The sequence below is a fragment of the Marmota flaviventris genome, chromosome 18, assembly GCF_047511675.1.
Source record: "Marmota flaviventris isolate mMarFla1 chromosome 18, mMarFla1.hap1, whole genome shotgun sequence".
Lineage (NCBI taxonomy): Eukaryota > Metazoa > Chordata > Mammalia > Rodentia > Sciuridae > Marmota > Marmota flaviventris.
This window is the reverse complement of record NC_092515.1, coordinates 45,752,173-45,767,510: the sequence shown is the minus strand read 5'-3', so window position 1 is coordinate 45,767,510 and position 15,338 is coordinate 45,752,173. Positions and strand designations below refer to the sequence as shown.

The 15,338-nt window shown below is 47.7% G+C and overlaps 1 protein-coding gene across 3 annotated transcripts; it reads right to left on the bottom strand.

Moving 5' to 3' along the window:
- Nucleotides 1–508: 508 nt before the first annotated feature.
- Ces4a (carboxylesterase 4A) lies at nucleotides 509–14,676 on the bottom strand. Of its 3 annotated transcripts, XM_027953996.2 has the most exons (14): nucleotides 14,619–14,676; nucleotides 10,599–10,800; nucleotides 7,241–7,382; nucleotides 6,918–7,051; nucleotides 6,482–6,635; nucleotides 5,007–5,111; nucleotides 4,824–4,928; nucleotides 4,664–4,702; nucleotides 3,926–4,066; nucleotides 3,369–3,449; nucleotides 2,839–2,992; nucleotides 2,027–2,158; nucleotides 1,768–1,840; nucleotides 509–677 (listed from the first exon to the last, which is right to left on the bottom strand). In XM_027953996.2, exons 1-14 carry the CDS (start codon nucleotides 14,674–14,676, stop codon nucleotides 509–511), a joined length of 1,689 nt encoding a protein of 562 aa, XP_027809797.2. The 3 variants fall into 3 exon arrangements, with proteins under 3 accessions (XP_027809797.2, XP_027809795.2, XP_027809796.2); XM_027953994.2 differs by lacking the exons at nucleotides 1,768–1,840; nucleotides 2,027–2,158 and having other exon boundaries at nucleotides 610–677; XM_027953995.2 differs by lacking the exons at nucleotides 1,768–1,840; nucleotides 2,027–2,158; nucleotides 10,599–10,800; nucleotides 14,619–14,676 and adding an exon at nucleotides 6,828–6,842 and having other exon boundaries at nucleotides 610–677; nucleotides 7,241–7,348.
- Between the last annotated feature and the right edge of the window lie 662 nt (nucleotides 14,677–15,338).

The window sequence follows — 15,338 nt, the reverse complement described above, 5'->3', positions numbered from 1 at the left end:
AGAATCAGCCTTGTGTGCAGGTTTTGGAGGGGCCCTGGGAGAAATGAGTGTGGGTAGGGGAGAAGATCTCAAGCCGACAGAGCTTTGCTGTGTGTCACAAATAACCTGCCTAGGGCTTCCAGACCAGTGGGAACAGACATGAAGTTGAGCAGGATGAATGATAAGTGACAAGTGGGATGCAATGACAGGCTATGGCAGTCTGCATGAACTTCCTATAAGTGGCTTCAAGTAGATCTTGAAGGGTGGGAGTACTTAGAGAAGGGAGAGAAGAGGTTGTCCTGAGGCTGTGGGGCACCGTCATGGCATCATGGGATGTTAGGCTGCACAGGGTGGTGCAGAGCCCCAAATAAGAGGCTAAGTCTCCAACTCTGGCCTGGAGGCAGTAGGGAGCTGTGGTAGATCCTAGATTGAGTGGGCAGGACTCTTGTCCCTAGGTGTACCCATGGCCATTTTCCCAGAGGCCTAGGTGATAGGACAAGCCCTTTGGCTTCCTCCCATATGGTCACTCTCAGAATTGCTTCTGCTTCTTGGGTCTCTGAGACTGGCGCAGTCTCCTCCAGAAGGCCATCTTCTTGTCCTTGAGCTTCACACCCACTCCTGTGGTAAGGTTCAGCTGCAGATACTTTTCATCTTTGTCATAGCGCGGCCAGTAGGGCAACTTCCCATCATTGGGGTTCCTATTCCAGAGGAGAAAGGCGAGAGGATTCTTCCCCCTCCCTTTGTTCCATCTCCTCTTACCCTTCCCTCATTTATCTTCTCCTTGGGCATTGGAGATTAGGAGGACTTTATGGAGACGATGTTTAAACAGATATTTAAGAAAGAATTGGAAGGGGTGTGGCTTCCTGGCAGACGGAATAGCATGTTCAGGGATTAAACATATGAAAGACCAGGGCTTTAGAAGAAGCACAAGTACAGGGTTAGGTGAGAACAGGGTGTATGTGAAGGAAAGTGCAAAGGGATCACATTTCTTTTTCTTTTGTGCTGGGATTGAACCTAGGGGCACTAAACTACATCCCCAGTTCTTATTTTTTTTTAATTTTTAATTTTTCTTGAGACAGGGTCTTGCTAAGTTGCTGAGGCTAGCTTTGAACTTGTGATCCTCCTGTCTCAGCCTTCCAAGTGCCTGAGTTTACAGGTGTGTGCCACCAAGCCAAGCTACAGGAAAGATTAATGGAGAGGCTTTCATGCAGTCTATGGGTATGGGACTTTATACTGGGGGCACCTGGGAGCCACAAAGGGTTTTAAGGAGGTCAAATGATATTTCAGGCAGACCCGTCTAGTATCATGGTAGGCGCTGGAGAATGTGGAGATATAAAAATAGTCAGGAGGCAGCCAAAGCTCAGTATAGTTGTCACCTCCAACTGAAGCCTCCTCTGCCCACCCAGGTTGGATCAGACACCTCCTCGATATTCTCAAAGTGCCTACTGTTCCACCTGGTACAGCTGTCATTGTGCCTGATTTTTGTTTTTATATCGTGAACTATAGGAGCATGGGTTGCACATCTGTGACATCCTTGAATTCCAGCTCCCCAGTACAGGGGATGGGTACACAAAGAGAGTGAGTGTAGAATGTCTGTCATGTGACAGAGAGGATCACATCCTGTAGACATTTAGGATCTTGTGACTGACTGGGAAACGTCGAGGGGGAAGGGGCACCCTGGTCCAGCTGATTGTGCAGTTCTTTTGGGACATGCAGGGGCAAATACCCAAAGCAGCCAGCCTTCAGGTCTAGCACGACCCAGATGAGTCAGGGGATCAAACTACTCACCCAGTGCGGGCAAAGTTGGCCCAATATTTCATCATCCGGAGGCTGAGTGCCTTCTCTCCATCTGTGAATGAGCCTGGAGGCAGAAGGGGATGTGGTATTTGGAACAGAGCTGGGGTGCCAACCTTCAGCTATGCACAAGACTTTCATTTGGGAGAGCATCCCATACGAGGAACTGGCTAGCTCCCTGTGGCCAGCTGTTGGAGGGGCAGATCTGCATAAACACATGGGGGGAATAAATACCGAGGCAGGGATTTAGCACCTTTGGAGAATGGGCTCCCAAAGATGAAGCGGATCTCGTCCCCGTGGTCTGCCCCATCATTGCGAGGTTTGACAATTATGCCTGAGGGAGCGTGGTGCTCAAACTCGTACAGGTAAACAGGGAAGCCAGCATCTGTGAATGAGGACACCAGAGAGGGCTGCAGGAAAAGCCCAGCCTGGGATTCCCATCCACCCCATGTATCCCACCCACTGTATCAAGAAGGAGAAAGAGCTTCAGCTTCAGAATCAAGAGAGCATATTTGAATCCTGTCTGCACTACTTGTTAGCTGTAACACCCTGGGCAAGCCTCTCAACCTCTCTGAGCTGCAACTGCTCATCTGCAGAATGGGGACAATAAAATTGAATTCACAGGATTATGGCAAAGATCATGGAAGCCTTCCTCTTTCCTTTTCTGAACTTCCCATTCTTTCCAGGCATTTAAGGATCTTTGGTGACTATCTGTCTTCCATCCCTACCTTTGACCTCTCGCTCACATATGCCTAAGCTCCATTCAACTTAGGCAGGACTGTCAAGTTGCTCCTAAGCTTGTCCTCTCAGCCAGGAAGACTTCCTAGACACACTAGCTTTCTACTTAGGGCTGGGTGAGTCCTTGCTCTGGGAACAAGGAAGGGAACAACCCTTCCTGTCGTACAGTTGATGGCTCTCTGCCTTCTCTGTGGCATCTTGGAGTCCTACACCAGCCAGAAGTACAGAGAGGGTAGGTGAGCAGTTGTTGAACTCAATTGGAAAGTAGTGTAGTTGGAAAATGGAGGGGAACAGTGTGGTCACTATTGGGGACACCTCCTCCCATACCTCGGTAGTAGCGGGCTGCTTGCAGCGTGGTGTACACAAAGGTGGCATCTCCAGCTAGGTCTATCACATGGTTTCGGAACACCTTCCAGTCATGCTTAGGGGTGTCGTTCAGGTACTCCTCCACCACAAGTGGTATCTGCTCCTTAGTGACATTCTGGGTGGGGAGGCCATACCCACCCTGAGGCCTGTTGTACCAGCTAGGCCATAAGTGGGCATACCAGTGACTTGGATCCAGCCTCAGCCCCCCAGGAGTTTTGGGATGGGGAGCTTCCCAGGAAGGCCTCCATCTTGGCTTGTTTTTACCCCTGTTTTTGCTGCATGAGAACTGCCTCCCACGACCCTGAGGATGCCCCAGGGACCTTGTCCATGGGCAACTATCTAATCCCATTCCAAACCCCTTTGGGCCCTCCAAGAAAGACCCTGACCCAGGCTGAAGGCTCTTAACAGAGAGCACCTACGAGGTAAGAAAGAATAAAAGAGGGGTGTCAGCTCTGTTCAAACTGAGCACCCCTGCCAGCTGGGCTCCTCACCAACAGGGTGCTGGTAATCCAGAGCAGCCTAGTGAGAACTTCTTTCTTCGATGAATACCGGTTTAGTGGGAATTTCATGATCTGCTCCCAAGACAGGGACCCAGGTGTGGGTTACGTCTGAGATCTTGCCCATCTTGAATGGAGAATTCTCAGACAGAGCACACAGCCCAGGAAAGGCCCATGATCCTGTCCTGCTCTGCTTTCTGTCACTTCTACCTGATCTAGAGCTGAAGTGGGGATAGGAGGGCCCATTCTGAGCCGGGGAATTGACCCAGATGTGGGAGAAAAGGAGAGACCCAGGACTTATAGTTGTCTGGGGGCTTAGGAATGGACATTATAATCCATCTAACCTATGACTTGAGTGAGGATTTAGGGCCCTCAAAACCTCTAAGAGGCCACAAGTCTTTCCCCTCTCCTCCATCATTCCTAGCCAGATCTCCCTGTGTAGGGAATACAGGAGGTTCCCAAATACTTGTATATCCCCAGAGAGGCTACTGGGATCTAACCTGGTGCTCAACACTTTCCAAGAAGCATCCTCTGCTACCCCACTCACTTACATAAGGCAAGAGCCAACTGAACTCCAGATTGTTGACACCTAGAAGATAGGGTACAGGTGAAACCTGTTGCTGGGTCAGAAGCACCACAGGGTCATCTGGGAACACCACACCGTCCACCACAGGGCTCAGGAACCATATAATCTGCAAAGCCAGGGTGTTTCCAGCCAGTGATCTCACATGTCTTCCCAGGGTTGCTCTGACCTTGGGTGCCCAGCTCAGCAGATCCTCCTCCAGGAGTTTCTCTAGCCTAGGCTCTTTGGGAAAAAACTGGGAATGGCCATGGTGACCTCTAGGAAGGTGGGTGTGAGAAGGGAACAGGACAGACAGAACCAGGCTACTCAGACTTGTGATGCTTTCCCCAGATGTCCACATTGCTCACTCCCTCATCTCTTGAAAATCTTTGCAAAATGTCACTTCATTGACATAGGCCTGCAGTATTGTTTCTTTGCCTTTTGGCTATGATCAAGTGCAATGAGGCCTACACTATCTATTGTATTTAAAATTCTATCACTCCCACCATGCCTGACCCCCTTGCCCTCTCCACTTGTGGCCAATTGATTATTACCTTCTAAGGAGGTGAATAATTTATTAATTTATAGGGTTTATTGTCTCTCCCCACTGAACATCAGTTCCACTAAGGGAGGGATCTTGACTTCAAGAGTTCCTTGAGTATCCTGAGTGCCTGGAACACCATAGGTGCTCAATAAATACTCAAGTTGCAGAAAGTGGCCTGCTTACCTCTTGAGGTTGTTTCTGGAAGTTCATGTGGAAAAAATTCTATGGGGGGAGATGAGGGGATCAGAGTTAAAGAAATCTCCTCAATGTGCTCTTGAAATAGATTCCCTGGTGACTATAACTTGCAGGCAGCCAGATCAGGCAGCTAGAATGCTTTACCTACCATCTTCCTGGACACACGCATCATCTGGGCCCCTGATAGAGACCTTAGACACTCTATTATGATCCTTGTGCTGTTGTGGTTGCAGCCAGCCAGGTGAGCAACCTCCTGTAGAGAGAAGCATGGGTGCTCAGGGATGTCCCATTCTGCCCAATTACCAAGCCCTGAGGGAAGAGAGATACCCACCTTGGCCACCTTCAATGGATCACGAGTGATGAAGACTTTGAAAAGCACAGTGCCACTCTGGGAAATGGCCCGATGAAAGAGACCCTGGGCTAGGGGTGACAACATCTGTAGAGGTGAGGAGCAGGGCATCCATGAGATGCACAAGTAAGGCCACTTAGGCTGTTTTGGGTGCCTATCTGGCCCTTGCTGAGTAGCCCAAAAGGGCTCAAGGAGGACAAGCAGCTGAGATGGAGCCAGGAATCCTGGGCTGGAGTCACAGACCTAAAGCCAATGCCTTCCTGCCTCTGGTTTGTGCAGAAGGAATCTGAGATTGCGGGAAAGGATCTGCTAGTGTAGGTAAAGAGTCTTTCTCTGCTATAGGATTAGAAATGAGGGTAAAGGAGAGACCCTATGGTTCCTACAGTCCCAGTTACCTGTGTTGATAGCTCTTAGTGTCTTTCCATTGCCCCAGTCTGGAGAACAACCACATTTCTGGCTTCCTATCCTGTCCTCAGAATTCATATGCCCCACACCTGCTGCATCCAAACTCCAGCTGACTATCATCGCACCCACACTATCCATACAGCAATAGGGACCTTCCCTATTTCCTCTGCTTATCCCCAAGTCCTATTTAAGTCCTGTCTATGTGACAGTGTGCCTCACTCTGCCACCACCCTTTACTCTCCATCCTTCCCGCCCACCTCCATTATCTCGTTGGTCTTCCAAGTGTTTTCCCACTTCTAACTCAGTCCCATACAGCAGACTGAGCTGCCTCTAAATCCACATCTAAATCCAACTCTGTCCCTGCTCTCCAGTGCACTTTGCATAAAGTTGCTTCATTTCTCTAGGCCTCAGTTTCTTTATATGTAGAATAAGGACAACAATACTTTTCTTTTGGAACTATTAATGGACTCAAATGAAGGAATATACGTAAGCTGCTTAGAAGAGTCCCTGGCACACAGAAAGTGCTCAGGTGTTTGAGTATTATTATTACAGTGGTGACCTGCAAGGCCCTACATGATCCCTGCTCATTTCACAGAATTGTGTGCTTCCAGGCACACCCCAGGTCAGCAGACCCCAGAGTCAGGGTCAAAGTTGGTTCTCCAACCCAGGCCCTAACTTCCAGGCCTGGTTTGTGACTCTAGCTCTGCTCAGAGGGCAGATAGTGGGCTCTGTTCAGGGAATACAGTGCTGGGAGAAAGTAGGTAGGCAGGAAGTGCTGGGTATCAGCACTGGATTCACTGAGAGTCTCAAGTCTCAACATTCCCTTCTGTGGGACTTGGTTTTGTCATCAGTGCTATCCCTGAACAGAGCAGACACCCTTTGCTAAGAGGGGTGGTACCTTTGACAAGAGTGGTATCCTTGGAAGCAGTGAAGGCAGATCTGGAAACAAGTATGTTCATGTACATGCAGATCTGTGCACGTGCCAGTGGAAGTTACAATTATGGAACCTGGGAGCCTGTGTTTGTGCTGGTTCATTAGGACATCATGCTCACCAGTCCTGAAATGCACATGGCCCCCGACGACTGCCCGAACAAGGTCACGCTGTTTGGGTCTCCACCAAAGGCCTCAATGTTCTCCTGAACCCAGCGTAGAGCCTCAATCTGATCCAGCAGCGCCCAGTTGCCTCGGGCCTGGTTGTCACTGGTGCTGGGCCGCCAGGGGTTCACGATCAGGGACCCAAATTTCGAAGGTCAGGATGCAGAGGGCTTCCACCTGAACCCCACCCTGCTTTCTTTCTCCACTGAGACCTAATTCTGCAACCACACCTGCTTCCATAGAGGAAGGATCACCCCTTTGAGACAGTATGGAGTTATGCCCCTTTCAGCAAATATTAGGCACTATCCTCGCCACCATCTTCGGTGGTCCCGCCCACAGGCCACGCCCTTCCCCTTCCACTAGTCTCTGCCTTCTCTGCCTGGAGCAGCTCACCTTAGGAAGCCCAGGATGCCCAGCCTGTGCTGCAGAAACACCAGCATCACTTTCTCACGGGCTGCTAATTCAGAGCCCTCGTAAGTGGAAGCCGATCCAACAAGGAAGGCGCCTCCCGGGAACCAGACCATCACCTGGGCGAGGAAGGCCAAGGCCTGAGCCGGGTATCAGCACTGGATTCACTGAGTGTCTCAAGTCTCAACACTTCCTTCTGTGGGACTTGGTTTTGTCCCACAAAACAAGTCAGAGTGGGACCGTGGGTAACAAAGTGGGACTGTGGGTAGCAGAGTGGGACCGTGGGTAGCAGAGTACCGAGTGCTCACCGGCAGTAGAGGGTCCCCATGTGCGTGAACTGGGGCGTACACGTTCAGGTACAGGCAATCCTCGCTGAAGCGCAGCCACTTGTATTGTTTCCCCGTGTTTAAGTACATGGAAGTTATCTGTCCCCAGGACTCCTGAAGGCACCTGCGGGTACAATGTTTCCAACCAGTGTCTGCAGTGAGGGGATAGAACCAAAACAAGAATCCAGGCAACTACTGTGTGTGTGTGTGTGTTTGTGTCTGTGTCTGCGTGTGTCCCTGGAGGCCTCCACTAGTCTTGGGGTACAGGCCTGGGAGATAGGTGGGTTACTCCAGGGCCCATCCTTCTCCATTGCATCTTGGGATGGAAGTGACTCCTTGCTCCTGATGGAGATTGCTGGTGTTGTGGAGAGAGAAACTTGGTGTCTGTTTTTCAACCCCCACTCCCCCTCAGTTTCCCATCTGCATCCCAAACAGTTTTAGAAGATACCCTGTCCCCTCCATCCCCTGGAAGTTGCATTGGCGAGGCTATCAAATCTCTGGTCTGGACATTGCCCCAGTCTCTTATGCTTTTCCACCTTGTCCTCTACACTCTAGCCAGAAAGGTTGACAAAATCCACAAGTCTGACCATGTCACTTCCCTTCTTCAAACTTCCCTGGCTACCCACTGCCCTCAGATGAAGTTTGAGCAAACTGACCCTGGCCCTCCTTCGCATTCAGTCACCTTCTTCCCAGCCACCCTTGGCTCCAGATACATATGGCCACTTGCCTGCCTCCCAACTTCAAGCCCTGGTGCCTCTTCCCCCTCAGCCAAGTGTCTCCTGCCCTGCCCACCAAACCTCTAATCATGTTTAAGGCCAGCTCTTGTCCCAGCCCTGTGGTACTTGTTGGAGTTATTTCCATTGGTTGTTTTTCTCCCCAAGTGACCAAGTACTCTCTGAGGGCAGGGACAGTAGTGGATTTATCTGAGTTCTGACACCCAGCCCAATGTCCTGCATTGTGTGGCTATTTGAAGAGTGTGGACGTCTGGCTGCTTCAACTTTTCTGCCTTCTGGTCAAACCCTAGGGTTTCTATTCTTGTTAGGGTGGAGCTGGACCTATTTGATTGAGTTCAGGAAACCCAGTCTGCCTACTCCTTCTCTTCCTCCTATCCTGTCCCTAGAGCATTGCTGTCCCCTTTCATCTGTCCTTCCAAACAATACTTCCACCTGGCTTATCTAAACCTATCATTTCCCATTCACCTTCCCCAGCAACTATTTTAGCTTCCCCACCCCCCACCCCCAGGTTGAATTTTTCAATGGTTTCTCCCTTGACCCCAGCCCCACTCAGATTCTCTAAAGTCCTCAGCAGGTAATGTATCTCTATCACTTTAGAATGTCTTTGCTCTTCCTTGCTTGACTCCTCAGGTAGCAGCTAATGTCGGTGTCCAACGACCACACCCAGCCTCTCACCAGGAAAGTTGGGGCTTTCTAGCCAAGAACTGGGTTAGGAACAGCAGAGGCTTCTGTTCCCATCCTACCACCAAAGCCACTCCCAACATGGTCCCCAAAGACCTCTATCTTGCTAAATGCCTGCTGTTGTCTTACTGGGCCTGGCAGCCTTCAGTGTGGTTGACCATGCTCCCTCCCCCCATTCTTTAACAGTGTTTCATCTTTGTAATACCTCACTCCCCTGATTTTCCTGCTACCTCCTTGGTGGTTCCTCGTCTTCTCCCAGGTCTCAGCATAAGAGTGCCTAGGCCTCAACCCTCAGTTCTCTCTCTCTCTCTCTCTTTTTTTTTTCCTGACTGTTCTTTACCAAATTGTCCTCATCCAGGCTCAGGGCTTTATTCTATTGAAACACTCCTGCCATTTTCATGCTGATGATCAGTTTGCCTCTGGCCCCCTTCATCCAACCATCTATTCCATATCTCCACATGGACATCTATCTGCATGCCAGACTTAACGTGTCCCAAATGAACTTGTGTTTTCCCACTCCTACTCTTCCCCCACTCTTCCCCATTTGGGGAAATGGTACTCCTATTCCCTTGGCTGCTCTGGCTAGAAACTAGTTATTATCCATGGCTTCTCTTCTTTCCTTGTGAGTCATAACCAATTTTTCCGGTAAATCCCATCAATTTTACCTTTAAAATGAATGTGGAATCTGACCATTTTCTATCACCTTGGCTGTAACTACACTGGTAGAAACCCCTATGTCTGCAACAGCCTCCTAGAGAGGCTGCTCTTCCTTAACCCGCACCCTACAGGTTGTTTCTAAGCAATCCACAGACTCTTACATATGACACTCTGTTTCAAACAGCCCTTGTTCAAACAGCTTATGGCCAGTGTTCCAACAATGGATGCCTAGATATCTAGGCAATAGACACCCTAATCTCTAAGCCCCAGTCCTCAGGATTCTAGCAATGGTCATTCCATGTTCTGTCCCCTGATGCTCAGGGCTCCAAATGTTTCAGAATGTTTATTAGAAAACATGTTTGTGAACATTGTTAGAATGCCAATGTTCACACTTTGACAGCCAGTGTTGACACAATTAATATCCCAGTATTCTAGTAATAGTGATAATGTTTTTGTTTTGTTGTGCTGGGAATGGAACTCAGGGCCTCTTGCATGCTACAACCTCTGCCCCACATTGGTTGGTTGGTCCTGTTCTAGCAGTGGAACCTCTTCTTAACAACCAGTCACCCAGGATGGGATTTGTAGCTTTTTTATAGTAACTGACATCCAAGTTCTCATAACAGACATTTTTCTAAACTTGTGCTTTGACCAGCTGATGCTGAACATTGTTAATGAATGCCATAGAATATTCTGGGCAATAGATTTCTCAATGCTCTGAATAAACAATAAACAATAAATACACTTGTTCTGAATAAACCTCCAAGTCCATTGCTTCAAAGGGCAGTTATTGTTCCAATCTTGCTTTGTGACTCCTCAGGCCTTGAGCCCTGCAGGAGGTGGCCACAAGACCCAGGGACTGAAATTGAGCCTGTGCATTCCCCATCTTGAAGCTCCCTCTGCAGGCAAGGACAGGTAGTGCCATGTGGGTTTGTCTTGGATATCAAGCTCCAGAGGAGAGAACTCAGGGCTGTGCTGTGAGTGAGCACACAGCTCCTCAGACATATTTAGAAAACCCTAGCTTCCCAGCAGGCCCTAGGATACAGTGAGGGACCACCTCCCCCTTGCCTGGAGCTCTCCTGTGAGAAACCTAGAATAGAATTATCAGTGCCTTAAATCCCATTTGGACCTGTCAACATATTATACAGATTTGGAAACCGAGGCCTAGAATGGGCCCAGGCCTGCCTGTGGTCTCAGTGAATTGTTCAAAGCCTGACCCACCACCCTCCTCAGGCTCTGCCCACCTCCCAGCTGACAGTCCTTGGGCTTACGCAGGTGGGTAGTTAGTGGCATCTTTGATTCCTTTCCAGGGCTTCGGGGGCTGTGGAGGAGCAAACCTACGGGAACCCACAGGAGGTCTGGAGAAGGGGACTCCGAGGAAGACATGGAGGGACGTCTTCCCCACAAGTATCTGCTTTCCTTGGAGGGTCCCATATTTGGTGACCACTAGAGGCTTCTTGGTGTACAAGGCACCTGGGAAGAGAAGGGAGAAGGGTCATCCCAGCTTGGCCACTCTCAACCACAGATGGAACCCTGGCCCCTCTGCCATGGGAACCGGCTACTGCCTTTCATTTCAATAAAAAAGTCTGAAGCTTTTTTTTCTTTTTTTCTTTTTGGTACTGAGGATTGAATCCGGGGGTGCTCTACCACTGAGCCAAATCCCCAGCCCCCACTTTCCCTTCTTTTCCTTTCCCTTTCTGTGTCCTCCCCCTCCCCCTCCCTGTCTCTGTCTCTGTCTCTCTCTTGTTTCTTTACTTCCTCCCCACTTTCTTTCTTTGATAGGGTCTTGCTAAACTGTTGGGTCTGGCCTTGAATTTGTAATCCTTCTACTTTAGCCTCCTGAATTGCTGGGATTACAGTGATGTATTACTGCACCCAGCTAAGCTTGAAGCTATTCATAACAATTGTGTCAATGTTCACTTTCTTGTACTTCTCTCAGCATTTTTTTCCTCTCATTTAAAATTTCAAAGTCATGTTGGTAGTTACATAAAATTTCATGTTTTTTTTATATGTCTATTTCTCTTTGAATCATTTGATGTCAATAAATATGTCATTTACTTTAATTTCTGCTTATCTGCTATTAATATGGCAACATCTCTCTTTTTTAAAATATTTATTTTTTAGTTGTAGTTGTCAATACCTTTATTTTATTTACTTTTATGTGGTGCTGAGGATTGAACCCAGGGCCTCGCACATGCCAGGTGAGCGCTCTACCACTGAGCCACAACCCCAGCCACGGCAACGTCTCTTTTTTTGTTACTAATATTTGCCCGTCTTGTTTCAGGGAAAAATTTATATGTATATATATATGCATATACACACATACACACACACACACACATATATACACACACACAAACATACATATTCTCACTCATATGGAACCTTGAATCAATACTCATGTGTATGTCCAAATTTGTGCATACTAGGTATACAGGAGCACAGCTCATTCACAAAGAAACATGCAGAAATTCAATACGGCAGGTTTAGAGCAGAGCCCTGATGTGAGACACTTTCCATGACCTTGGACAAGTTACACATACTTTCGAGCTTCCATTACAACATCTGTATGCACATATGCACACAGGTATTCAAGTACAGTTATACATAGGTTGCAGTGTATCCAATCCACAACATACATACATATAACACATGTGCGCGTGCGCACACACACACACACACACACACACACAAGCATGCTGGCACCATAGCCAGCTCTTGGAATAGATAGGAGAGAGACCAAGTTGAATCCAACTCTCTTTCTGCCTTTGGGTACTTTACTCTCTTCTAATCTCTCATCCTGCCCCACTCCTACTGCCAAGGGTTGGTTAGGCCTCACATCCCTTATTCTGCAAATCTGATGTAAGTAATTACTAAACCTTACGGTGTGTCAGAATCATGTGGGGATTGTTGCAAAAATACAGATTCCTAGGCCATGCCCCACACTCTCTGAATGAGAATCTCAGGATTGCATCAGGAAATTAGATTTGCAAATATCTCCAGGAAATCTTGTTGCAATTGATTTTTGGATTGGTGTGATAGAGCACACTCTCACACTCCCAGCTGCAGGTGGCCAAAATATTCTTCCCTGCCCACGTCTCGAGGTCTCCCCATTTCTGATCTTACATAAGCAATATCTGGACACAAGGGAGTGACTGTAATGGTGGCACTTTGGACATGGAGGCAGGTCAGCAGGGCAAGGGCCCATCTCACCTCTTCTCTATGTGTGCCACCATTTACAGTTTCCAACACTCTTTCAAATAGGCTTCTCATTGGCCCTGGAAGAGCCTGGGGAGGTCTGAAAGCCCTGAAAAGGACAGTGACCAGTCTGTGGACTTGTGGGTCAGAGCCAGGAGGTCAGTTTTTGTCATATGACCTGGATTTTCCCTGAATTCAGGGGCCACTCATGATGGAATAGCTAATAGCTATGCTTTATGGATCCCTTCCTATAGCCCAACACTATATATCTCACCTCATTTCCCCAAAGCTTTAAAAGGCAAATTGTACTAAGCAGTTGCTGAAGTGAAGCAACTCGCCCAAGGTCACATAGAAAGATTTCACATCAGAGCTGTTCTCTAACCCGTGGTGTTTGTCCACTTCCCACCCCCTAACCATGGGGCTGAGTACTCTAACCTCCAAATAAGAGCTTCCATGGAGTGGCCCTGATCCCAGCTCTGCTACTCAGAGGTGACATGGAAGCACTTATGAAAACACTATCTACCTTATTGGAAGTCATGAATTGTGCTAACCAACACCTGGAGTTTCATCTGCCAGCTGAGAAATGAAAAAAATGATGGCACCTAGTTCTGGTGAAGATACAGAGAAAAGGACATCCACCTACACTGTTTGTTGGTGAAGAATAAATTGATACAATGCATTGGGAAAATAATTTGGTAAAATATATAAAAAGTTCACATACTTTTAGTCAGTAATTTCATTTTTGGACCCCTGTGCTTTGAAAATAGTCAGAAATATTAAAACAGAGACTGTTCTGTTCCCCACCCCTACCATACTGGGGGTTGAATCCAGGAGCTTTCTACCTATGAGCTTCATCTTCTGTCCTCCTCCTTTGTGAGAACTACTTTGAGAAGAAGTTCTCACTAAATTGCCCAGGCTGACTTTGAACTTGAGATCCTCCTACCTCAGTCTCATAAGTAGCTGGGATTACAGGCTGCTACACCATAACTGCATAACAAAGACTGCTCTGAACCCAGTGGATAATGGAAGGATCATTTATATCTGGGGATGAAGTAAAGTAAATATAACTGTAAACTCAAGGTATAAACTACCTTCTGAATTTTTTTTTTTTGTGTGTGTGTTGCTGGGAATTGACTCAAGGGACACTCTACCACTGAGCTACACCTCTGTCCTTTTTATTTTTTGTTTTGAGACAGGATCTCTCTAAGTCATCCAGAATAGCCTTGAACTTGCAATCCTTCTGCCTCAGCTTCCTGAGAAGCTTGGATTATGGGCATGTGCCACCATGCCTAGCTCAATAAGATTTTAAGTGAAAAAACAAAACAAAACAAAAGGGCAGCATATAAAATATACATGCTAATATCACAGCTATGTTAGAAATGTGCAACAAAAAGACAAAAGAAAAGGCAGCAAAATGCTTAAAGCAGTTTTAGCAAACTTTCCTTCAAATTAAAAAAATATGCATTTATATAGACAAAACTAATTTATGACAGAAGTCAAACTGTTGTTCACTTTGAAGGTATTGATTGGGAATGGGTACGTGGGATGTTGGGAATGTTCTAGCTCTTGATCTGGATGGTGGTTATTTTATATGTAATATAATATTGTATAACTAAGATATGTGTACCTTGCTGTATATGTCTCATACCTAAATAAAGTTACCTAATATACCTAAATGCGCTATATTTTTTTACACAGTAAAAAGCACAATAGTAATTTTAAAGAGAAAGACACTGGGGAGAATTGAGCAGGTCCATGTAGGGGAGAGGGAGGCAGAAGCAGGCCTCCTGCTTAGAAGAAGGAAGTAGGAAGGAGGGAAGGAGGGAAACAAGGAAGGCCCTTCACTTGTCCAGGGGTAAGGAGGTGGCGGGGGAGGCAGGAGATGCCCTTCTCATTTTGTAGAGCAGTCTTAGGGCTCAGAGAAGCCAAAGGACTTGTTTAGACTTTCAACTGCTGGGTGGGTGGATTAGTGCCCTGAAACTCCGTCCTCCATCTGCTTAGACCTTGTCTAAGTGCCCCCGCCCCACTGTCCAGGAAAGGTTGAGCTGGGACCTGTCCTGGCGGACACTCTCAGGAAGGGTTGAGGGTCTTACCTAGGGCTGTCTGTACCACCAGGCACAGGGTGAGACTCAAACCCAGAATCCACCTCATGCTCCTGCCAGCTCCTGCCTCAGGCTGAAGTGATGGTAGGATAACAGCTGTGACTGCAGGCTGCCAATGCCAGGAAGTCCCACTTATATCTTCCCTCAGACCCCATCTGTAGGTCCTGGGAAGGGAGGAGTTATGAGCAACTTCTGACCAGCCTACAGAATTATCTCTTCCTTGGGGTGACAGGTCACATTAGATGGTCTTGGCTCTTCAATAAACTGACCCACCTGCAATCCTTGTCCAGTTTGCTTATCTAAGCAAAGGTTTAAAGTTGGGCTTGGGCTAGTGTGAGTTAAACTTTGAGCACACAGTAGGTTCTAAGATTGGAGCAGATACCTGATCACTTGGCCCCTCAGCTTCCATGTTTCCTCTCTGAATTTAAGGGCCTCCCTGCTCCCTTCTCCTTTGTACAGGTACTCCCCTGCCCTGACTCTCTTTTCAAACCTAGAATGGCCAAGGGGCCTGGGAATAATGAACATGTTTCTCAGACCTTTTTCTAGAAAATCTCCTATGTTGATGAGGCTAGGAGACTTCATATCCACTAGGTCCTGTCCTGGGATGTCTTAGTTTGGAACATCAGTGTGTTCTCTTTATTATACCCTCACTGTTGGCAGAGCAGGTGTCTTCTTCCCATGGCGAGTGTACCAATGATTGACCTCTCGTAA

What these genes read in the sequence shown, in the direction of transcription:
- Ces4a (XM_027953996.2), bottom strand. Translation starts at nt 14,676, where the DNA reads ATGAGGTGGATTCTGGGTTTGAGTCTCACCCTGTGCCTGGTGGTACAG. An exon ending in CCATGTGCATTTCAGGACTG is followed by an intron (nt 5,112 to 6,481) that starts GTGAGCATGATG and finishes TCACCTCTACAG; the next exon opens with ATGTTGTCACCCCTAGCCCA. An exon ending in GGATTACCAGCACCCTGTTG is followed by an intron (nt 2,993 to 3,368) that starts GTGAGGAGCCCA and finishes CTCCCCACCCAG; the next exon opens with AATGTCACTAAGGAGCAGAT.